The 25,893-nt window shown below is 38.9% G+C and overlaps 1 protein-coding gene across 1 annotated transcript in view; it reads left to right on the top strand.

Moving 5' to 3' along the window:
* Positions 1-446: 446 nt before the first annotated feature.
* The window catches only part of TNKS2 (tankyrase 2), a 64,202-nt gene continuing 38,755 nt past the window's right edge, over positions 447-25,893 (top strand). Inside the window, exons 1-8 of the mRNA XM_061172102.1 lie at positions 447-922; positions 14,998-15,222; positions 17,406-17,501; positions 19,393-19,429; positions 19,616-19,691; positions 20,060-20,154; positions 22,150-22,216; positions 24,776-24,962. Coding sequence (XP_061028085.1) covers positions 724-922; positions 14,998-15,222; positions 17,406-17,501; positions 19,393-19,429; positions 19,616-19,691; positions 20,060-20,154; positions 22,150-22,216; positions 24,776-24,962 — 982 coding nt within the window. The 5' untranslated portion in view covers positions 447-723. The remainder of the gene's footprint in view (positions 923-14,997; positions 15,223-17,405; positions 17,502-19,392; positions 19,430-19,615; positions 19,692-20,059; positions 20,155-22,149; positions 22,217-24,775; positions 24,963-25,893) is intronic.

The following is a 25,893-nucleotide window of genomic DNA, read 5'->3' as shown; positions in this document are numbered from 1 at the left end:
TCGCGGGGGAAGGGAAGAGACAGTGGGGATTGGGGAGGGGGGGTACAAACAAACAAGCGAAACAGAAAAGAAACCCCCAGGAGAAAGGGATTGTGGAAGCTGAAAAAATGGAAATTTTCCACAAAAGAAGTCCAAAATAATATGCAAGATCGGGGGAAAACTTTCAAGAGTTCTTTTCAGTGTAATAATGAAATTCAGATCAGGAAATCCATTCTTTAAGAAAGACGATAAGGAGAGCCGCTCAACTTCAGCAAAACCCACCACAAAGATGGCGGTGGGACAAAGCCCCCCCCTCTCCTCCCAAAGCCGGAGGCTCTCGCCTCACATTTCCCACAAACCCCTCCGCACCGCCCCGCTCGCCGAAACCTGCCCGGCCCTCTACGACCACTGCGCACGCGCAGCGTGACGTCACGTGCGCTCCCAGGGCTCAGAGGAGCTGGCAGGAGAGGCCTTGCCAGCTTCCGCCTCCGCGTCGCTTCGGGGGTCGAAAGGCGGGTTCGCGGTGCCTCCGCCGCCGCCGCGGGGCAGCCGGGGTCGCGAGGCCGAGCGAGGGGCGCGCGGCGGCGCGGCCATGGGACTGCGCCGAGCCCGGTGACAGCAGGGATCCGAGCGGCCCGGGCCCTGAGCGCTTCTCCTCCGGGGGGCCTCGCCCTCCTGCTCGCGGGGCCGGGGCTCCTGCTGCCGTTGCTGGCGCTGCTGCTGGCGGCGGCGGCGGCCAGGATCATGTCGGGCCGCCGCTGCGCTGGCGGGGGCGCGGCCTGCGCGGGCGCGGCGGCCGAGGCCGTGGAACCGGCCGCCCGGGAGCTGTTCGAGGCGTGCCGCAACGGGGACGTGGAGCGAGTCAAGAGGCTGGTGACGACAGAGAAGGTGAACAGCCGCGACACGGCGGGGAGGAAGTCCACCCCGCTCCACTTCGCCGCAGGTAACCGGGGCCAGCGCCGCCTCGCCTCGCCCCCAGACCCCACCTGAGCACCCCGGCTCGCAGGCCCGAAACCAGACACAGTGCTCCTCTGCCCCCGGCCTTCCCCCCTAGGACTCCGGTCCTGGTCATCTCGATGTCGTCTAGTGGGGACTGAGGAGTCCCCTAGGGGACTAGGGGGCGAGTGTGCCGCACTCACTGTAAGCTGTGGGTTTTTTTGTTTGTTTGGGCTTTTTTGCTTTGTTTTGTATCGACAATACCTGTACCAACTTCCGGTCTTACTACCCTAAAAGGCCTCTACATACTAGAAAGAGTAGGGAGGTAGTAGGCCTTGTGAGTTAAAGGCCAGTTATCTCCAAAATCTATCGTTCTTGCACGTTCCACTATAACTCTTAAAAAGCCTTTGGGTTACGTTCTTAATGCTTTTGTAAAATGCAGGGATGTGATTTAGGAGCAGCAGCTTAATCATTGACACATTAGCGTTAGTAGGTTTACCTGGGTAGCAGTCGTTAGCAAGTTTTCTGGAGACTAGAACTGGAAAGAGTCAAGTTTGGGAGAATTGATACCTGACTTAGGTTGTGTGCGGGCGGGTAATCTCTGCCAGACTCGTACAAATTGGGGTGGAAAGTAGTAGAATGACAGGAAAGATGGTGCAGGTACTCTAGCTTGTATCTAGAATTTAAATTGGGGCTAACCTCGCCTCATTCTGAGATTTAGATCGTTTGAATTACGTTTTTTTTTTAATCTACATCTTATTTCTATAAAGCATTTATACTTTTCACTTTGAGGAAGGATCGTGATTACCTGTATCAAGTGAGCCATGCACTATTGAAAGTGGGAATAGAGTCTCATACTTCCGATAATGCTGGTTTTTCACTTCGTGCGTTACATGATTGTTTAAAATTATTTTTTGCAAAAGCAGAAGGGTATGTTTTAAAGCACTCTGGTTTTCTTGGAGTAGGAATGATGAGCAGAGGGGCATAAGAAAGATTTCCTTGTTCACAGACATTGCTTTTACACTTTCTACCCATGGGAGATTTGTTTGTTTTAACCTGTACCTGTTTTAAAATGTAAATACTACTGGGAGGTATGCTTTCTCCATCAATTACAAATTTGTTGGGTTCCCATTGAGGAGCCTTTTAAGGGAGAAGGTTTGGGGGACCGTCGGTGGGAGAACTAGAAACAGCCTGTGGGCAGCAGAAAGGGAAGGGTGAAGAATACCAAAGTCTAATCTTCTGTTTAGCCATTTTGCCTAAAATTTTTGATGATCAGTGCTGCCTGTCCTCAGCTAATTTGGATTGTCCTGCTTGTCCGTGTAAAAGCATTTAAATAACTGATTTGGCAAACCGTCATAACCAACGATATGTAATCCAAGGGGTAGTGTTACTTATATTCTGTTCACTTGATCTGTGGGATAAAAATAACCAAAGAAGATCTTAGTTGCTACCTTTCAAGAATTTGTTGCATTAATGAGTTCATATCTGAAAATAGTAATATTTAGAGGCTTAAGATTATGGATTAGCTTCTTATTGACCTTTTTCCTCCCAACCATCCCACCCTGAGTTCTTTCCCAACATTGCAAAGTACTTTTTACATAGATTTCATGTGGTTTGTTTAGACTGAAATGGAAAACTTATTTTAGGAACCAACTTACCTCTCACAATTTACCCAAATTATCAGGTACAGGTTATAAGCTTAAGAAGTCAAGGTATAAAAATTACTAGTAGTCTGCATTAAATCAGAGCTTTAAAGCCCTGCATTTAAACTCAGCTGTATTAGAAACTTTTTTTTAATTAGCTTGGTAAATTCAATCTAAATTATTATTAGATTAATGAGAGAAAACCTGTTTTCTTAATTTTTAAATAAGTGCATCCAGCTGCATTTTTCTTAATATGTGGAGAATATATTTTATAAACTCTTTGTAGGTGGTGAGTTATTCGTTATGTTAATATGCATGTAAGCAAGTTATTGGAAGCTCAATGTAGGTGGGACTTTGTAACTGCCTGACCAAGCAGTTTCTTGTGTTTGTACATTATAGGGTAAGCTATGGGAGGGAAATTTTTTTTTTAAGCCGATTAAAGCTTGGAGGTTTTATTGGGGGGTAGGGTAGACATGATTTTGTCCTTTTGTTTGGATTTCCAAGGAACAGGAACGAAAAGTAAAATGAATCACGATAGAAAAGATTAGAAAAAATTTGGTGTGTCTTTTCATCTAAAATATTTAGTTCAATTAAAGGAATAATCAATTGCCAGTCCTAAAGGAGTTAAGTTCTTCTATCAAATGAAAAAAGTAATCAACATAAACAGGAACTTTTCTCCTATTATTGGTCTAGATTACATTTCTTAGATAAGCATGCTTTAAGAAGTCACTTCTTACGAGAAAAATTGTTCCCTCTTCAATCCCTCTGCCACCAGCCCCCTACCTACATCCCCCCCCCCCCACACACACACACAGAGGATATGAATGAGTTTTTTGTGACACATTACAAAACTTGTAGAGGCAGGTTGGTGGTAGGAAGGCTACAGCTCTAATTTTGCTAAAAGCAATAGCATCTGAAATTCTTGACAGTATAATCCCCTAGAAAACAGCAGATCTCAGTAAAGGAGATTGCTTTTCTGAACTTATTTCTGAAAAATGAAGAGGGACAGAATCTTTGGGAGAAAGTCATCTTGTTGTCCATCATAGCCAAAGAAAGAAATACACAGTATTCTCAAGAATCTTAGAACTCGGGGGACTGGGCTGGGAGGAATAGAATTCCCTGGCTTGAGAATCTTAAATATTCTTTGGAGTGTGCACAGAGGTATCATTCAGTAGAAAAATACTTAAAATAATTTATTAGGTTCAAGGAATTCAGGTATAGAGATGGTGGAAAGGAGATGATACATATGTATGTAGCTAGGGAATGACAAGTTTAAAAAGAACTTGCATTGTTAGAGTTCTAGTTAAACAAGGTAACATTTGTTTTGTTTTTGTAGTGTGTTGTTACTGTTCTGTATTTGTAGTATGCTACTCAGCCATATACATTGGACTAGTCAGACTTAACTTTATTATATTCAATTATGTGAATTGCATATAAGAGGGGTTTTTTGTTTGTTTGTTTGTTTTTCCCTGAAAGAGGGAAATGGAACTAGAGCATCTGGAACTTACTATACAAGCAACTGATATGAAAACTAGAGTTACTTATTCTAGAGATGAAAGAAGACTAAGGTTAAACAATGTTGCTATCTTCACATATGTGTAAGATAGTCAAGTAGAAAGTGAGAGGATATGACTCCTCTGGCCTTGGCAGTCAAAACTAGGGGCTAGTAGGTAAAAGGTTACAAGGAGTCAGACTGCCTTTAACAATCTATTCAACTGTGGGATTGGCTGGAAGTCTCCAAACAGTGGTTGGATTGGCATCTTTCAGAGATGTTGTAGAAAGGATTTCTGTTTAGGGTAGGCAATTGGACCAGTAAGTCAGAATCTGACTGGTATAAGAAAGTGGAATGATTCTTCCAATTGAAGATTTTAACAACTCAGCTACCAAAGATATAATAGCTTTTGTGATTGCCATTGATATCCTTTCCCAAAATGGTGCTATTGAAGACCTCCAATAATGTTTCGAAAGCATTTCCTTCTTTTGGCTGTAGGTCACCGTCATAATTATGGGAGATGCGCAGAATGTACCCACATTTCTTACCTAGGGCTAGAATTATAGACTTTTGTTTCTAGGATTGGTTTTTGCTGTGGGGAATAATTAAATTCTGCATCAGTAGAAAACCACAGTATCAAATAAAAACCAGTCTATTTAAGAATTCAGAATTTTTTTTTGACTTATCACATCTCCCAGTATATTATCAAGACTTGAGTTATACCTTTTTCCTCAGCACTTGATGGATTTAGAGGTAGGCAGTTGACTTCAGTAACAACCAGTCTGGAGTACTTGTGCAGTATTTCCGCATTCAGGTTGTCAGAATTTCATCAACCCAGAGGCCATGGCATCCTTTTCCAAGTTTCTCCCACTCTGACCAGATTATTTGTCCCAAGTTGAGCTAGGCAAAACCTTCTCCCTTGTGTTCCTCATTCTCAAGAAATATACGTGGGAAGTACTTTTTCTGGATCTTAGTAAACTAAAGTTAATAGTGAATGAGAAGTATAAAATGATATCCCTTAAAAAAATCTGACAAGAGTCCTGGCTGTGTAAGTCAAGCTGAAGGCTGCTTGATTATACATTCCCATCTCCTAGGCCACAGGAGCCTTCTCTGTTTCATGGCATTTGTTGACATTTTCTGTTTCTGAATGTTTCCTTCTGGCAAAGCCCTACATGACACCAGCCTACTTTTAGGTTGGCAAGACATCACTGTCATTTCATATTGGACCAGCTGCATCATCAATGGCCCATTCCACCTTTGGACTGTAAAAAGGGGGAGATGGTGGCTCTCAATGAAACTTCTTAAGAGTCTAAGTTGGTTTCTCTGTAGTGACTTCCAGTGCTTCACAGCTTTCTGGAAGCCATTCAGATGAAAGCATGTTTCCAGTAGAACAGCAAAATATGATACTGTTAACAATAGTCATGGTTGGCAAGACAGTTCCTGGGACTGCTGAAACTGATGGCGTCTAGACTGTAATGAAATTTGACAGAAGAGAAATTGAATAGACTACTTTTCTTAGTCATCACAAATCATTAACTTCATATTTTCTGTGGAGGTCGTTTGCTTACTGTTTCAACAAAGTATTAGCCATGCACCAAACAAATGTTTATCAAGTCCTCCTATATACAAGATACTGGCCTTGTCCAGTAAACAGAAATGAACAGGGGACAATGCCTGCCATTAAGTAACACAGTTTATTGATCAGCAAATTTACTTTCAAAATAAGCCTGTTTTGTTTCACTGTCAGTGCTTTATAGTGGATTCAAACTCAGTGTATGATTTCATCAGGATTTTCATGTTTAAAGATGAGTGCTATTCCATAATTATAAAATAAACCACAGTGTATCCTGAGCAGCCATGAGTGCTAACTGTAGGCTTCTGCTTCCTTTATAAAGAAATCCTTAGGATATGAAGATTGGCATGACTCTAAGGATATGCCTATTCATGTTTTACCTGGCCAGTGAGAGCATGAACAGAATATACCTTGCAAAACTATTTTTTCTTCAAGAAATGAGTACTTAACAGAAGTGCTTTGAACTATTCTTGACACCGTAAGAATGGGGATTTTATCAAGAATTAGCCCTCAGAGATTGGGAAGCCATTTAAAGCTAAGGTTTCACCAAACTTCCAAAAGTAGAAGATTTTAAAATTTGAAATAGCTACCTGCTGACCCCCTCTAAATAATTCCTTTCATGTCAAGAAGTGGCTTCAAACATTCAAAATCTCAGACTCTTATCTACTGTCTCAGGATAGCAGCATGACCTCTGCACACATATTGTATAGTTCTTACACTGTGACTTGGAAAACATGCTGATCTGTCAGTCAGTCTCCAGATGGATGTCAGACCTCTTAATGGCTAGGAAATCATGTTGATACAGTTATTGAAGTAGAAGTCATCTGTGTCTTGGACTGTTGGTAACTATGTAGATAAAATCACCTTAACCCTTTCTCCCCGGGTCTCCTCCCTAGCTAAAACTTCAATTTCAGTGTTTAGTCACACACATCAGTATCGATTCTCTCTCTTCAACTCTGGTTTGAGGCAGCCCTCTTCTCTTCTCAATGGTACTTTAACAAAAGGCTACACTTGACCTTTCTTCAGCTTGATCACTGATCCTTTAGAACAGATATCTTCCTAATTGACACTATCTGTTGTAACAACTAGATGTTCTACTACACCTATTTCTATGCCCACCTCACACTCCTTTTTTGGGAAGTTACTCTGTGAGTCGCCATTTTGACTACTTCAGATGTGTCGATTACCACTGAAGAAATAGTGATCCTTCTCAAAGTGCTTGGGTACATCAAGTAACTCTCCAAAGAAAGAGGTACCTTTACTAATTTTTCTTTATTTTGATTCCTTTTCTCTTACTCTCCAACCTAAGTCTTTTTTTTTTTTTTTTTTTTTAAACATCTTTATTGAAGTATAATTGCTTTACAATGGTGTGCTAGCTTCTGCTTTACAACAAAGTGAATCAGTTACACATATACATATGTTGCCATATCTCTTCCCTCTTGCATCTCCCTCCCTCCCACCCTCCCTATCCCACCCCTCTAGGTGGTCACAAAGCACGGAGCTGATCTCCCTGTGCTATGCGGCTGCTTCCCACTAGTTATCTATTTTACATTTGGTAGTGTATATATGTCCATGACACTCTCTCACCCTGTCACATCTCACCCTTCCCCCTCCCCATATCCTCAAGTCCATTCTCTAGTAGGTCTGTGTCTTTATTCCCATCTTGCCACTAGGTTCTTCATGACCTCTTTTTTTTTTTTTTTTTTTTTCCCTTAGATTCCATATATATGTGTTAGCATACTGTATTTGTTTTTCTCTTTCTGACTTACTTCACTCTGTATGACAGACTCTAACTCCATCCACCTCATTACAAACACCTCCATTTCATTTCTTTTTATGGCTGAGTAATATTCCATTGTATATATGTGCCACATCTTCTTTATCCATTCATCCGATGATGGACACCTAGGTTGCTTCCATGTCCTGGCTATTGTAAACAGAGCTGCAATGAATATTTTGGTACATGACTCTTTCTGAATTATGGTTTTCTCAGGGTATATGCCCAGTAGTGGGATTGCTGGGTCATATGGTAGTTCTATTTTTAGTTTTTTAAGGAACCTCCATACTGTTCTCCATAGTGGCTGTATCAATTTACATTCCCACCAACAGTGCAAGAGTGTTCCCTTTTCTCCACACCCTCTCCAGCATTTATTGTTTCTAGATTTTTTGATGATGGCCATTCTGACCGGTGTGAGATGATACCTCATTGTAGTTTTGATTTGCATTTCTCTAATGATTAATGATGTTGAGCATTCTTTCATGTGTCTGTTGGCAATCTGTATCTCTTCTTTGGAGAAATGTCTATTTAGGTCTTCTGCCCATTTTTGGATTGGGTTGTTTGTTTTTTTGTTATTGAGCTGCATGAGCTGCTTGTAAATCTTGGAGATTAATCCTTTGTCCGTTGCTTCATTTGCAAATATTTTCTCCCATTCTGAGGGTTGTCTTTTGGTCTTGTTTATGGTTTCCTTTGCTGTGCAAAAGCTTTTAAGTTTCATTAGGTCCCATTTGTTTATTTGTGTTTTTATTTCCATTTCTCTAGGACCTGGGTCAAAAAGGATCTTGCTGTGACTTATGTCATACAGTGTTCTGCCTATGTTTTCCTCTAAGAGTTTGATAGTGTCTGGCCTTACACTTAGGTCTTTAATCCATTTTGAGTTTATTTTTGTGTATGGTGTTAGGGAGTGTTCTAATTTCATACTTTTACATGTACCTGTCCAATTTTCCCAGCACCACTTATTGAAGAGGCTGTCTTTTCTCCACTGTATATGCTTGCCTCCTTTATCAAAGATAAGGTGACCATATGTGCGTGGGCTTATCTCTGGGCTTTCTATCCTGTTCCATTGATCTATATTTCTGTTTTTGTGCCAGTACCAAACTGTCTTGATTACTGTAGCTTTGTAATATAGTCTGAAGTCAGGGAGCCTGATTCCTCCAGCTCCATTTTTCGTTCTCAAGATTGCTTTGGCTATTCGGGGTCTTTTGTGTTTCCATACAAATTGTGAAATTTTTTGTTCTAGTTCTGTGAAAAATGCCAGTGGTAGTTTGATAGGGATTGCATTGAATCTGTAGATTGCTTTGGGTAGCAGAGTCATTTTCACAATGTTTATTCTTCCAATCCAAGAACATGGTATATCTCTCCATCTATTTGTATCATCTTTAATTTCTTTCATCAGTGTCCTATAATTTTCTGCATACAGGTCTTTTGTCTCCTTAGGTAGGTTTATTCCTAGGTATTTTATTCTTTTTGTTGCAATGGTAAACGGGAGTGTTTTCTTAATTTCACTTTCCTAAGTCTTTTTTAAAAGCTTTTCTTCCAGGTGGGTGCTGCGTGGCTGGGATAGCAGAGCCATTGACTGGGGCAGCTGTGGGTGGCTCACTTGGGAGGACAGTGTGATCAACAGTACCCAGGCTGTGGTAAGGAAGATTCAGGCCAGAGCATAGTGGCAGCAGATTTGGCCTTTCCCTCCTTGAAATTTTCCCTCGTGGCTTCTGCAGTGCCATTCTTTCTTAGTTTTATTTCTCAGTCTCCTTTTCTCATACCATGATATATTAATTCAGCAAATATCAACAAATTGCTATGTGCCATGCAGTGTGAAGGACACTGGGGAAGTAATGATGAACTAAGATAGACATTGATCCTCCTTTTATGGAACTTGAGAGTCCAGGAGATAAGTACTAAACAGTAATTACAAGTTTTAATAAGTGCCAGAGGATACTGCTGTGAACAACAAAGACAAAAACTCCTGTGTTTTTTTCTGAAGTTTGCATTCTAGTGAAGGAGAGGGGAAAACCAACTGAATTGAATGTGGGTGTGTAGAATGGTCTGCTGTAGGTAGAATGCTCAGGGATGGCCTTCTTAAGGTGGAGACATTTAAACAGATTAGACAATGAGTAGAAATGAGGGATGCAAAGAGCAAGGGAGGAGTCTAAGCAGACAGGCAGCATGTACCACTGAAGTAAGGTTGGCATACTTGATGAACTGAAAGAAAGCTGGATCACAGCTCAGAAAGGGAAGAGTGGTATGAAATGAAGTTTGAGAAGGCGGTAACGGCCAGTTCATGCAGCAGACCTTGTAGGCCACCCAAGTGTGATTGAATTTTATTCTAAGCAGCAGTGGGAAGCCAGTGAACTATTTTAAACAGGGGTATGATAAATGAGAGGCCCAATTAAGGAGACTTTTGCAGTAGTTCAGGCTGGAGACAGTGGGTTGGGGCAGTGTCGGTGGAATGAAGAGAAGTTAGGGAACATGTTGAATCTGAGATGCCTTTGAAATACCGAGGTGGAGCTATGTCCAGTAAACAGTCTGGAATTCAGGTGAAAAGTCTAGACTGGAGATTTAAATTTGCGGGTTGTGTATCTATGTGGTGCTTAAAGCCATAGGAGAAGATGTGATCATCTAAGAGGGAAAAGAGGGTAGAGAACTGAGTCTTGAGGAATCCTGGCATTAAAAATTGGGTGGAATAAGCAAGAAGCCCCCAGGGAAGTAGGACATGTCCAAAACTTGAATTCCTCATCTTTTGCCATGAACGTATTTTGTCTGCAGCCTTCCCCATCTGAGTTGATGCCAACTCCACCACTCCGTTTCTTAGTCCGAAAACCTTGGAGTCATCCATGACTCCGCTCTCGCCCCTTCCCTCTCTTAACCTCCTCACTCTTACTCTCACCCCACGTCCAATCTGTGAGCAAACTGTGCAGGCTCTACCTTCAGAGTACCCAGAATCTGTTATGTAATATTCTGACAAGTTCCACCACATTATGGTCCAAACCACCATAATCTCTCATCTACTTCTATCCTAAACCCCCTTAAATCTAGTCTCAACACAACAGCCAGAGGGTACTTTTCAAATATAAGTCATATCATGTAATTTACCAGCTCAAAACCCTGCAGTGACACTCCCTTTTTCCCCACAGTAAAAAAGCCAGTTCTTACAGTGGTCCTCAAGCCTCTCTAGCTGGTCCTCATTACTTCTAACCTCATCTCCTGCTATGCTACCGCTTTCTCACTTGGCTTCATTTACTCTGGCCTTCTAATTGTTGGTCACTAGGGCTAACACTCTCTCTTTCAGGTCTTTGATCAAATGTCACCATCTCAGTAAGGCCTATGATGACCTCCCTGTTCCACTTTATGACCCCCTCCATACACACACCCTGATCACTTCTTATTCTACTCTTTTTCTAATTACCTTTTTTTAAAAAACATTTATTTATTTATGTATTTGGCTATGCCCGATCTTCATTGCAGCACACGGTATCTTTGGTTGCAGCATGCGGGCTCTTAGTTGCAGCATGCATGTGGGATCTAGTTCCCTGACCAGGGGTCGAACCTGGGCCCCCTGCATTGGGAGCGTGGCATTTTAACCACTGGACCACCAGGGAAGTCTACCTCTAATTACCTTCTAACGTACTCATTTTGTGCATTTGTTGTTCATCTCCCCCACCTCCATAGAAGTTCCTCAAAGGCGGAGATTTGGTCTGTTTTGTACACTAGTATGTCCCAGGCACCCAGAAAAGCATCCATTACATGGTTGATATTGCCTGATTATTTGTTAAATGAACAGATGAGACAAGGAAAACCCAGGATGTGTGATGTCATGGAAACTCGGAGAAATGTTTCACAAGGGAGGGAGTAGTCAGTTGTCGAATGTTGCTGAGAGGTCTAGTCAGATGAGGACAGACATGTGTCTTTTGGGTTTGGCAACATGGAGATTGTAAGTGGCCTTGATGAAAGCAGTTGTAAGGAAGAAGCCAGACTGGATTTGGGAGAAGAATAAATGAGAGAATTGGTGACAATCCTTAGAGGTTTGAATATGCAGGGGAGCAGAGAAATGGAAAAGTAAATTCAGGGAGAATGTTTTTAATAAAACGGAAGATATGGAACATGCTTACATACTGCTGGGAATGATCTGGTAGAGAGGGAGAGACTGATGTGAGTGGGAAGACCTTGAGAAGGTGAGCAAGGCCTCAGTGTAAGGGTGAGAAGGGATTGATCTTTGATAGAAAATACACTTCTTTCAACAGAACAGAAAACTAGTAGTGCTCTGTAGTCAACTTCACTCATTTTCTTGCATGGCTTCAAACACCATCTTTACGGTCAGGACTTCAAAATGTCAGTTGCTAGCTCATACTAATTTTCTTAGTTCAAAATCCACAGAACCTTCTACTTACTGGGCATTTGTTCCTGAAACTAAGCATTTCCAAAAACAAATAATCTTATCTCACAAAACATCCTGTTTTACTTTGTGTCTCAGACATCTGATAGTCATCTCTTTTCCCCAATTTAAAGAAGTTGCCAGATACTGTCAGTTTTCTCTTCTGTCTTCAGTTACTCCTGGCAACATTGTGTGCAGTAGCAAAAGATTAGACATAACCTAACTATTCATGAGAAAGGAACTTGTTAAATTTTGGTACTTGCAATCAATAAAATGTGTGCTGATAGGAGTTGATTTCTAGCATGTTATTAGTTTTTTTTTTTTTTAAGGAAGATGCAAAACAGGGTTTTAAAATATACAATATATTAGTAGGTATTTGCTTGTCCTTCAGTGACCATTGATGTGTTATATAGCAGTATTTTTCATACTGTTTCTACACGATGCCTCTGGAATAGGGGGATAATTTCCTTTGGGTCTTTGTGAAGGAGAAGGCAGCAGATTCAACCTGAATAGTATTATTTTAAACTGAATTCAGTTAATTTGCAACTTTATGAGTGCCAGCTATGTACCAGGCATTGGGTATTTTTGCAGTGAACGAGACACATGTCGGAATTTTATATAGGATTTCATTAGAAAATGCTAACTCAAAAAGGCTTGTGCGCCCCCATGTTCACTGCAGCATTCTTTTTCTTTCTTTTTTTCTTTCTTTTTTTTTTAATTGAAGTATAGTTAATTTAGAATGTGTTAGTTTCTGGTTATTGCAAAGTGATTCAGTTTTATATATGTGTGTGTGTGTATATGTATATAGATTCTTTTTCATATTCTTTTCTATTGTGTTTATTACAACATATTGAATTAAGTTCCCTGTGCTATACAGTAGGACCTTGTTATTTATCTGTTTTATATGTAGTAGTTTGTATCTGCTAATCACAAACTCCTAATCTGTCTCTCTCTCTCTCACACACACACACACACACACACACACACACACACACACACACACACACACCCCATTTCCCCTTTGGTAACCATAAGCTTGTTTTCTATGTCTGTGAGTCTGTTTCTGTTTTATAAATAAGTTCATTTGTATCATATTTTAGATTCCACATATAAGTGATATCATATGGTATTTGTCTTATCCATTCATCTGTCCATGGACATTTAGGTTGCGTCCATGTCTTGGCTGTTGTAAATAGTGCCACTGCAGCATTATTTACAATAGCCAAGACATGGGAAAAAACTTAAAGTGTCTATCAAGGGATGAATGGATAAAGAAACTGAGGTGTATATACACAATGGAATATGATTCAGCTGTAAAAAAAAAAAAAAAAAGAATCTTCCATTTGCAGCAACATGAATGGACTTTGAGGGCATTATGTTATGTGAAACTAAGTCCTGGGGATGAAATGTACAGCATGATGACTATAGTTAATAATACTGTATTATATATTTGAAAGTTGCTAAGAGAATAGATCTTAAAAGTTCTCATCACAAGAAAAAAAAATTTTAACTATGCGTGGTGATAGATGTTAACTAGACGTATTGTGGTGTCCATTTTGCAGTATATACAAATACCAAATCATTATGTTGTGCACTTGAAACTAATATAACCTTAAATGTCAATTATATCTCAATTTTTTTAAAGGCAAAAAAAAATTGCATTAAATCTATTGCCTGAAAGCAGCTTGAAAAACACTAGTCTATAGGACAAAATCCATACACCACCTTAGTGTGGCTTGTAAGGTTCTTCCTCATCTGGCTTCTGCCTACTTGGGCATTCTGTGTCCTGGCTACTATGAATGATTAGCTCTTTCACACTTCGATGCCTGTGTACATTTTTTTTCTTCTGCTTCAACTGCAGTGCTCTTTCCTTGCTTAGCTTTTTCCCACTCCCTATCTCTTTTCTCCTCACCTCACTTCTCTCCTCTCATTTTCCTAATGATCCCTTCATTTTTCTGTAAGCCTTCAGCTCACATGTCATCACTGGACTCTCCTTTGGGATAGTCCTTCCTGTTCTCTGCTTTCCCCCAATTAGGTATTCTCTTCTTTGAGTTCTAGTAACATTTTCTATATACCTCTTTTATGACAGTTATAGTATATTGAGATTACTGTTTTTCCACATCCTAAATTGTAAACTCTTTGAGGGTAGGGAGAATCAAAGATCGAGAATAGGGAGTATCAAAGACACCCACCTCTGTGACATAGAGCTTAGAATATTTAGACAAAACAAAACAAAACAGTTAGTCTCTTCAGTCATCTAACTCTTCCCTCAGTTGCAGCCAGGCCAGCCTCAGACATACACCTTGGAAAGATTGTATGTCGTTGCTTTCTCATTAAACTCCACTCTGGTCTTCTTAGAAGGACTACATTCAGGCTTGGTGGTTTTAAGAATATTCTGATAAAATTTCAGATGAATGTAAAGGTCTTTTCTCTCTCTCCCAATACACAGGTATATCTCCCCATCTGCTTTAACATATGCCTGAAATCCTTTTCTTCTCACTATTAACTGTAAGAAGACTTTAGGTGCTGTTATGTGGGAATGGTAAAAGATTGAAACTCATTGGTACTAAATCTATTAACCAGTATAAATGAGTTGTCAGACTTTTTTGGTTTTTTCCTTACGGGGGCAATTGCAGCAGAACTGTGGGACATGGGTTTCTAAAGAAGGCCTCCTGCCTAGGCAGAAGTTGCTTGTGTTGTGCAAGTGGCAAAGTAGGGGCTCCTTTGAAGACACCTCATATCACACTTCTGCCTAGTATTACCTCTCTCTATCTTCACTACATAGACAAATACAAACATTTTTGTTGCTGTCTCATAGTCCCCCAGTTCGATAGAAACATTTTATGAGATACATGTGGGAAAGGGATTCTAGCAAGAGTTGGTTAGTATATACTTTGAATACTTGAAAATGTCTGCACACAAAATATGCAGAACTCGTTATTTGCAATTAGGAATGCTATTGTAGAGTGGGAAATGTTTGAACTTTGGGCTTTCAGTCACTAATTTCATAACCTTCCTCTGAAGTTAGTAGTAGTACTACCTAATGCATTGGAGAGACCCTTTGACCTTCTCATTAAGATTAGTTAGTGATATATTTCATCAATGAATTCTTGAATCTGTTACTGTTTTGCATCCAGAAACATTTTAGCATGGCTTGTACTTATTGATTCTAATTTGATATATTTCCTTTGGAGAACTTAAATTGTATAATTTGTTTTCTTCTAGGTTTCGGACGGAAAGATGTAGTTGAATATTTGCTTCAGAATGGTGCAAATGTCCAAGCACGTGATGATGGGGGGCTTATTCCTCTTCATAATGCATGCTCTTTTGGTCACGCTGAAGTAGTCAATCTCCTCTTGCGACATGGTGCAGACCCAAATGCTCGTGATAATTGGAATTATACTCCTCTCCATGAAGCTGCAATTAAAGGAAAGATTGATGTTTGCATTGGTAAGACTGTTTACATTCCAGAATTTTTCTGAAATAGTTTGTAACTATTCTGAATCTTAATTGAATTCATTTGTTAATGTGATCAGATTCTGCCAGGCTGAATTTAAATATTGAAGAACATTTCGTGATTAATCCAGCCACTGTTTACTGAGTGTCTTTTTGTATGTGGTACTGAGCTTAAATATCTTAGAGAATAGAGTAGTACAGAATTTCTCTTCTCTAGAAATATGGATTCTCTTGGGAATAACACACACAAAGAACCAGATGAAGGCATGGTGGAAGTGAACAGAGTGTTAGAGGGTAATGAGTGCAGTGACTGGGCTGGAGTTGAGTCACTCCTTCCTGAGTCTTCCCAGGAAGTACTGGGGAGAAAGGTCAAAAAGGTAGGTAGTGACTTCTTTATAAGGAGCTTTGGATTCCAGAGTAAGGAGCTTGATATTGTTATGTAGATAGTTTGGAATCATTGATAACTTTTAAGGAGGGGCAGTGTGGTGAGAGCAGTATATTTTAGAAAGAGTGATCTGGTAGAGGACTGAGTAGAAAGGACGGCATTAGGGAGACTAGCTAGGAAGCTATAGAATAATGCAGATGAGAAATGATGAAGGCATGAACTCTAGGGTGGTTGTAGGAGAGTAGAAATGGCAGGATAAGTAAAGAAGCATTTGAAGGAAAAACTGTCAGTCATTTAGGATACTTTAATGAATGAAATAGGATTTGCCTAACAGATTGATCACTGACAGAAAATTATACGTGAGAAGTCTGCTTATTTGAGAATTGTCATTAACCCGGTATTGACTTTTCTGAGCTTAACAGAGTCAGAGATTTTGGACTGCTACCTTACCTCTATTTCCTGATGCAAAACAGGGACACTGGAAATCCTTGAGACAGATAGAAAACCAGTTCTGTGCACTAGGAAAAGTCTAGGGGCTCTATGCTAGACTTAAATTGTTCTTTCTCTCTCTCCCACCCCCTCCACCAACCCAAATCACTTTATACTGAAGTCATGAGCTTAGTTTAAATTAGGTTAGGTAATTTATAAAGATAAGAAAAGGATTACCTAGTAACCTCTGTCCAGTTCTCCTTTCCTGTGTGTTATCTTTTTTTGGTGGTTTTTGTCCTTTGTGTTATCTGCCCTCTGCTCAGAATCCTTTTCTGGTACCTGAGTTTCAGGCATATAAATAATTAGCTTTAATAATGTAGGGTTTTCCAAATATAGTTATAGATCTGCACTGTCCAGTATGGTAGTTGAAGACTTGTAATGTGGCTAGTTCAAATTGTGATGTACTGTAAGGGGAAAATACATACCAGATTTCAAAGATTAGTACAAAGAAAAGGAATGCAAAATATCTCAATTTTATATTGCTTACAATATAAATGTAAATATTGAAATGACAATATTTGGGGTATATTGGATTAAATAAAATATGTTAAAATTAACCTGTTTCTTTTTTATTTTTATAATCTGGCTGCTAGAAAATTTTAAATTACATATGTGGCTCACATTGTATTTCTATTGGACATCACTGTTAGAGATAGGAGTACAGTGGAATGAACATTAACCCTATAAAGGAACAGGAGCTGAGCTTCCCTTTCTGCATGTATTTGCCTGTCTTTCCCCAGCTCCCTATTTATAGAGTGTGATGGAATATCTTTATGTAACCAAATAACAGTATGTAGAGTATAGCACAGGTCTTTTTATGCTTTTTGGGTTGTAATGTAGCAGTTTTGATTGGGGGTTTGTTAACTCTACAGAGTGGTTTTTTCTTTTTCTTTCTTTTTTTTTTTAATCCCGCAGATCCCTATTCCTGGGCTATTCACAGCTTTAGAAATTTCATTTTTGTTATTATAGAGTAATCTTTCTAGGCAGTGTTTATTTGGTATGAGAAAACAGAAAACAAGCTTTCAGGTAAACTTGCCTTTTAGTTCTTTATCTGTCCTTAGTCACTTGTTTAGCAAAGGAAAATCTGACATTGAGCTTAGGGGAGATAAATGTGTCTAATACATTAAATAATGGAATATTTTATATATTCTTATCTTTAAAATATAACATTTACCATACTATCAGGATATAAAAAGTCTTTAAATTACTTTGAGACTTCTGGACCAGAATTTTTGAGAAAATGATTTATTAAAATCAAATTGTCACAATTACCATCTTGAAAGGTAGTGTTGCTGTTTTTCAGTGCTCTTACAGCATGGAGCTGAGCCAACCATTCGAAATACAGATGGAAGGACAGCATTGGATTTAGCAGACCCGTCTGCCAAAGCAGTGCTGACTGGTAAGTCTACATACTCTCTTTGGGTATTCTGAGAAGAATATAAAGAAGGAGCTTGCTAGGTAAACAGTCAGTTAATGAACTCAATGAGATTTTTTTAATAGTATCAGTTCAGTTGCTATTCTTTTTTGCATCTGAACAGTTGGCATTTGATTCTTGTCTAAGGAAGGTAAAGTTTTGTTTTTTTTTTTTAATTAGCTTTTAAATTTGTGATTCCTGCCTTATTGGGGGCAGGGGTGGTAGATAATTGTGTGTTAGTAATCATTCTCTTGCTTTTCTAAACAGAGAATTCTGGGCACATCAATTTCAGTACCATGAAGAGTGACAGTTATTGTGTTCTACTGGAACATATTCATGTGCTTGGAACATATTAAGATATATAAGGCTGTGGTCCCTAGGTTTAGGTTTATTTTAGACTGTCAGGCTTTTTTGAGTGGTAGTATCTACTTCACATATTTTCTCCCTTATCAGAGTATTTCCTCTGAAGCAACTCTCTGCCGTATTATTTTTTGGATTCTTATCTACCGTGTGATCACCATTAGAATTATGTCTAATAGTCAAGAGCTTGAGGGGCTCTGCTGTGAGCTTTTGTGCTTGGGCTTTGTGATATTTCTTCTGGTATTACTGAGAAAATTTAGACTAGTCCCCCAAAAGAGTTCTAGAAAAGTGAGCTATTGTAACCAACAATTCAGTGTTCATTTCGTCCTTCCCTATTCCATGCTATTCCCTATTTTTACCTTTTTAAAAAATCTTGGGGCTCAAAATAAGCCTTGCACAGCAATCAATATACAATTCATATTGTGGACACCAGTTAGGATTTTGTTTAAGCAAATAAACACTTAATTATGTTAATTTAAATTGTATCGATTTTAAAGTTTTTGCCTGTATTCATTTGTAAATATAAAGGCTATAGGCATAAGGAGTTTATTTAGTCCTGTTTTTGTGTGTATATATATATATATATTTTTAATTTTATTTATTTATTTTTGGCTGCGTTGGGTCTTCATTGCTGCGTGCGGGCTTTTCTTTGGTTACAGCGAGCAGTGGCTACTCTTCGTTGCGGTACATGGGCTTCTCATTGCGGTGGCTTCTCTTGTTGCGGAGCATGGGCTCTAGGCACGCGGGCTTCAGTAGTTGTGGCTCGCAGGCTCTAGAGAGCAGGCTCAGTAGTTGTGGCGCACGGGCTTAGTTGCTCCGTGGCATGTGGGATCTTCCCGGACCAGGGCTCGAACCCATGTCCCCTTCATTGGCTGGTGGATTCTTAACCACTGCGCTACCAGGGAAGCCCTATTTGTATATATTTAAAGCAGCATTGTAATAAACAATTTTAGTGTAGAAAAATCTTCTGGATTCATAAAAATGTTAATGATTATGTTCCATTGGTGATGCTGTAGAGTATCTTTTGTAATTTCTGTGATATTGTTATATTTTTATATTGGATTTTGTTTTGTTTTGATTTTGAATGAAGTTGTGAATGCATTTTGTCTGTTAAACAAATAACATTGGTTTTATGAAATTTGAGGAGTAAAAGAGAAATGGAAAAGGTTACCCATAACCTACCCCCTAAGACAAACTTTGTTAAAATTTTGATTTATTTCCTTCTTGGCTTTCCTTTCTGTGCATATTGTTTTCATATAGTTGCGGTCATGTTTCATTATATAACATGGAATCTTTTTTTTTCACTTTCATAACAAAGGTATTCTGTCTGTCTTCATATAAATATTTTTAAACTGCATAGTATTCTGTTGATTATTTTCCATTTATTGGAAATTTATTTCCAATTTTTTCTACTTTAAATACAGTTCACTGAGCATCTTTATGCATAAAACTGACATTACTTTTGTAATTTATTTTTTTTTAATTTCTGCTTTTTTTTTCTTCCCCTAATTCACAGGTGAATATAAGAAAGATGAACTCTTGGAAAGTGCCAGGTGTGTACGAGTGTTATAAACATGTACCATAAATATTTCACCGTTTAATTTTTTAATTTAATTTTATTTTTTTTACAATAAGCAAACTCTAAAAGAGAATGAATTTTTTTTTAATGGTCACATACATGTCTCCAGATAGGATCTGATAAAGAATACAAATTGCTAATACATTTTTTTGTATGCTAGGAGTGGCAATGAGGAAAAAATGATGGCTCTGCTTACACCATTAAATGTCAACTGCCATGCAAGTGATGGCAGAAAGGTACTTCCTTTTGCAACTAAGTTTGTGTGCATCTCCTGGTAACATGAAATTGTGTTTATCTTTTAACTTAAAACATTTGATGAAAATGCTGATATTTTCTTTTAAGCAATAATTTGGATTAATTCTTAACCTTAGTAAAACTTTGTTAATAATAAACATTTTGGTAGCTTCCTATTTGCAATAGTGAACTTATAAACTTTTATATTATGCCTTCGGTATATATGTTGGATTTTGTAAAACCAGATTATTACTGTTATTTAGACGATGAAGTTATAAAGGTTTTTCTGGATTTCTGGTTTTATATTTGGATTTTTCATGCATATTTTTTAGCTATTGAATTTCATTAATTTGTCTGTTTAACATTTCAGTCAACTCCATTGCATTTGGCAGCAGGTTACAACAGAGTAAAGATAGTACAGCTATTGTTGCAACATGGAGCTGATGTTCATGCTAAAGATAAAGGGTAAATAAGCATTTAAACAAAAAGGATTTTTTAAATGTTACTGTCCTTATGATAATCTCTGTAATCTTGTAAAAATCATATTTTTTACTAAACAGCATAAAACATTTATTGAGCTTTTATAATATGCAGATTGCTCTGAGAGCACAGGGAATTATAAAACCTTAAGGCCACCACCCATAGGGCTTACACTGTACTCTAGGAGGCATGAAAAGATACCTAACAGTATAAGTTCTCTACTAAGTGTGAGGTGATAAATAGAAAGGGATAGCACTTACAGGAGTTCTTAGGAGGGAATGCTCAGTGCTGGCTGTAGTGGTTGAGAAATCCTTCAGGAGGAGGTGATACTTGACCTGGACTTAGTTCAAGAAAGCAGAGAGTTTAGGAAACATCACTCTGTGCAAGAGAATTGATGTGAGGGAAGGTGCTACAACAGATACTGCAGCATATCTTAAGAAACAATGACTAGACCAACGTGGCTGAAGCTTATGATTAATATAGGAGAGAAGTAAAGGTTAGGGTTGGAGAAATAGGTAAGAACCAGCTTTTAAAGAACTTGGTATTCTAGCCTGAGGAATTCAAGCTTGATTCTGTGAGCCACAATAGCTGTTGAAGTATCTTAAGCAAGGGGAATGATTCTTCTAAAGGAGGAGTTTTATGAAAAGAGGAGTTTTAGGAAACACACTCTGGCAGCAATGTGTAGGGTAGATTGAAGAAGGAGACTAGAGGCAAAAAGAGCAGTTAGGAGAGTGAGCATTGTAGAGATTCAGGCGTAATGAGATCTGCAATAGTAGTGGCAGAGGAAATGGAAATAAAAAGAAGGCACAGATGCAAGAGATATTACAGTGTAAGAATGGTTAAGGTTTGTTGAATATCTGGATGTGATGAGGGAGAATAGTAGAGATTATTACATTTCATATTCTGAAGCTGAATGAGTGAGACCCAATGATACACATACTGAAATCCAGTAGAGAAAATTAATTACTTTGGAGGGGGAAAACATTGCGTTCACTTTTAGAAGTCTTGGTTTTATGAGATGATGATGGGAATTCGGGTAGAGGTAGCTAGTAGATAGTTGGGAATGAAATTGGTGCTCAGGTAAGTAAGAAATCATAATCAAAATGGTGAGGAAAGCCATGAGCCTCTACAGAGAGGACTGATAGAACCAAAGACTAAGCCTTGGGTGGCCATCACTCAGCGGTGGCCATCCCTCAGCAGTGGCCATCATGATGATGTCTGTGGTGATTAGTGAGTGATTCCCAAGGAGGAGCAGCTTACAGATACAATTCAGGATTTTAAGGTTCTGCTGTACCTTCCTGTATAGAAAGTTCTTCCTCCATTGCCGTCATGAAGGAATTGGGTTTTATATTAAGGAATATAGCAATTTACCTTACAGAATCTTTAAAAAAAAAGTTTCAAAGAAGAGCCAGTGTTTGAGCTCTGAGTTTGGAAAAGATGTGTAGAAGTCAGAAGGGAGGGAAGTCTATCCCATTACACCCAGGGGATACTATGGAGTTCAGGGAACTTTAAGTGGTTTAGCATACCGTTATCGAAGGGTAAGGCTAGAGAGTCAGATCATTGTATGCCAGGCTAAACAGTTGGAACCATCATTTGAAAGCAAGGAAGTAGCAATGAAGGACATGAAAACGAGGACTAACCATATCAGATTTACCTTTTAGAAAAATCTGGCTATAGCTTGGAGGCTAAATTGAAGTGGGGCCCGTTTCAGTAGTACAGGGAGGAATAAACAAGGCCCAAACTAAGGGGATGGCAGTAACAGTGGGGGCAGGGGTGGGGGGGTGGATTTGAAAGAGACTTGGGCATTAGAATTGTTAGGACTTAGGGTTCAAATAGATATTATTAAGTTTTATACACTTTTGTTAGAAGGTCACATAAGCTATTTGCTAGTTAAATTTGCGTAAATTTAATTAAAATTAAAGAAACTAAAGCCTAGGGAATCTGTAATAACACAGGGTTTTCCCCCTTCTCGTATTGTAGTGATCTGGTGCCCCTGCACAATGCCTGTTCCTATGGTCATTATGAAGTAACTGAACTTCTGGTCAAGGTTAGTTCTTGTATACTTTTCTTATATAAAATTACTTGAAATACATAGTATATATGTCTTCTTTATGTTTTTAGTGCTTGGTGGATATAGAAGGAGTATTTATAATCATTACAAAATGTGGATGATTGATAGATCAGCATCTGACTGCTTTGAGATTTTTGAGATACCATAAGATTTTTTATATAAAGTAGCTTTCCCATTTTGTGAATATCAGAATAAAGTTTTGAAGTTTCAGAACTCTGGAAAATATCAGAAGTAATTTTTAGTGGACCATATGTTATTAAAACCACCAGTTAGATTTTCAAGACCTGCCCAGTTGTACTTTGGGTTGGAACAGGCTTACTTGCTAAGCTTCACTTCTTCCCTTATGCTGGGCAGCTATTGTTTAACAAGCAGGTTCCATGGACTGGCAGGAAACTTCTTGTTTTGCTCCCTGTTGGATGAGAATAGAAGCTATATATTCTCTTTGAGAGTGGGTTCAAGGATGTTACCCACACCCATTTCTTTTTGTCCCCCAGTCTCTACATATATATTTGACATTCTTTAGACTTCTCTCACTCCGCTTTCATTCTGCCCTTGAAACTTTTCCTCATTCTGTCAGCAGCTGTCATGAGAAGGGAAAGAGGGCATTTGTTTCCAATGCCTCTCTGCTTCCTTTTGGGCATGTGCTACCACCGAATATATTTTCCCACAGAAATAACTTTACTATAATGATTGGATACTCTGAGTAGCCCATAAGCCTTTTAAAATGTATAATGTGACTATAATATTACACATTTAACAGTAATGCTTTTGCTTATTGTAAAACTGAATCTTGAATTTAACAGAATATTTGGAATGTTAATTGTGGATGAGAGTGAAACATGAGAGAGATTGCATTGGGGCTTACAGACAACTGAATGGTGTTTTCCTAAGACGTAGTGTTCACTAAATAAGAGTGGGAGGATGATTAGAGGTCATATATAGAGAGGACGCTAAGTGAGGTGAGGGTGCAGTTACTAGAGCAGTCAAGCTCAGGAGAGTCAGGAGTAATCTAATAGTTTTAAAACACTGTGTTCGTTGAGAATTAGTTTCCCATCATTGAAAGTACTAAAAGAGTAAGTAGCTGGTTTGCCTTCTGCAGAAATGCTATGGAAGGGATTTTGTGTTTGATGAGAGGTTGAACTAGAATGACCTCTGTGGTTTATCCAAATCCAATACTTGGAAACGTCTAAAATTAAAAAGACTAACAATACCAAATATTAGCAAGGATGTGGAGCCCTGGAACTCAAAACGTTGCTGATGGCAATACAAAAATAATACAACCACTTTAGAAAACTGTTTGGCAGTTCTACTAAAAGTAAACATACATCTTCCACAGGACCCAACAATTCCACCCCTAGGGATTTATCCAAGAGAAATCATAGCATGTATCCAACATTCATAGTTGTTATGAATGTTCATAACAACTTATTCGTAATAGTCAAAAACTAGAAACAGTCCAAATGCCCATGAACAGGATGATGGATAAGTGAATTGTGATATATCTATACAGTGGAATGCTACTCAGCAATAAAAACAAACTTTTTTTTTTTAATTTTATTTATTTTTGGCTGTGTTGGGTCTTCGTTACTGCGCGGGGCTTTCTCCAGTTGCGGCTAGCGGGGGCTACTCTTTGTTGTGGTGCACAGGCTTCTCATTGCAGAGGCTTGTCTTGTTGTGGAGCACGGGCTCTAGGTGCGTGGGCTTCAGTAGTTGTGGCACATGGGCTCAGTAGTTGTGGCTCATAGGCTCTAGAGCACAGGCTCAGTAGTTGTGACACACGGGCTCAGTTGCTCCACAGCATGTGGGGTCTTCCCGGACCAGGGCTCGAACCCGTATCCCCTGCATTGGCAGGAGGATTCTTAACCACTGCACCACCAGGGAAACCCCAGCAGGCGGATTCTTAACTGCTGTGCCACCAGGAAAGTCCCCATAAAAACAAACTTGATACAACAACATGAGTGAATCTCAGAAACATTGTGGGAAAGAAGCTAGCCACAAAAGTACATACTGTGCTATTCTACTTTTATGAAATTCAGGACACGTAATTCTAATATATAGTGCTAACAGTCAGAATGGGGGCAGGAATTGTCTATAAAAGGAGCATGAGGGAACATTCTGGGGTGATGAAAGCATCCTCTATCTTGAATTGGGTGATGGTCTCATGGATATATACATTTGTCAAAACTCATCAAACTGTATACTTAAGAACTATGCATTTTACCATATGTACATTGTATCTCAGGAAAGGAAAAACTAGTTCTTGGAAAAGATGCAGGTTAAATGTAAAGCTTCATTTTTAACTGTTTTTAACAATAAAAGTTAAATAGGCACTTGTGGGTAGGCCTAGCAACCACTGACTGTTCTTCTGCGGGGAAAAAAATTACTGTTTCTGAAGTAATTGGTTTGAAAAGTGACCTTTGGGAACATAACCTTTTTAAGCTTGCATGATGTTAAATTACACACTACTGAAAACTCTAAATTCTCTTAAAAATTGAGCGCTAAATATATGCTTTACCCACCCTACCCCACCCCCAGCATGGTGCCTGCGTAAATGCAATGGACTTGTGGCAGTTCACTCCTCTTCATGAGGCAGCTTCCAAGAACAGAGTTGAAGTGTGTTCTCTTCTCCTAAGTTACGGCGCAGATCCAACACTGCTGAATTGTCACAATAAAAGTGCTATAGACTTGGCTCCCACACCACAGTTAAAAGAAAGATTAGCATGTAAGTATAAAATGATGACTGTTCATTCAGCTAAGCTCTTACATCAGTAAACTAACATTTTTTCTTTCTTGTTTGTTTTTTGGAAATTTTTGAATAATAAGGTATTTTCCTTAACCATGGGTATCTATTATTGTTCACACTAACATATTTAATCATTTGAAAGTTTTCTACTCATTTTGCTCTTAAGATGCTATGAAAAGAAAGTATATTTGTATTTGCTTTTTTCAAGTCAAGTTAAATGCTTCTTGTGTGTGTTACTCTTATAGATGGTATGCTTTTGGAAAGAAAGAATTTGAGCTTTATTCCTGTCTTTGATGTGACTTTCTTATTAGCTGCTATGAAGTTTTGAAGTGTTATTTGTAGGATTGCTGTCTTGTAAACATAGTCCCCAGATCTTACCATCTAATATTCTTTGGTATCTGGGCAATTCTGTGCTTTTCTGTCTATAACTGAAATAGATGTAGTGGTGAGAAATAGCCACGTATTTTAGATATAGTATTACTATACATAAATAGGAAACTTGTGTTAAGCTTGTATTATTCTGGAATAGTAGAAGATAATGGGTGGTTTCACAAGTCCGATGAATAATAGAGAGGAATCTTGAGAAAATGCCCTCTTCCATTTATTGATCAGTAGGCGGCTCTTAGAAATATCCCGCTCATCTAGTCCCCAGTCCTCTGATGTGTGAGCAGAACCATCTGCTGCTGCTGTAACGTTAATATGGGGACGGTGAGCACCTTTTCTTTTCTTTCTTTTCTGAGAAGAGTTCTGTGCTTTGGAAAATTCTCAGAACTCTCTGGTCTGGGAATATATAGCAGTAATCCATATATCAGACCGAAATAGACCTTGAATAGACCATGTTGTATACACATGGGAATGAATGAGGTCATAACTGAGGGGAGCTGGCATACCACTGTCGCCCTTTCCAAGG

This window comes from Eubalaena glacialis, chromosome 1 (genome assembly GCF_028564815.1).
Source record: "Eubalaena glacialis isolate mEubGla1 chromosome 1, mEubGla1.1.hap2.+ XY, whole genome shotgun sequence".
Lineage (NCBI taxonomy): Eukaryota > Metazoa > Chordata > Mammalia > Artiodactyla > Balaenidae > Eubalaena > Eubalaena glacialis.
This window is presented reverse-complemented; position numbering and strand designations above follow the sequence as displayed.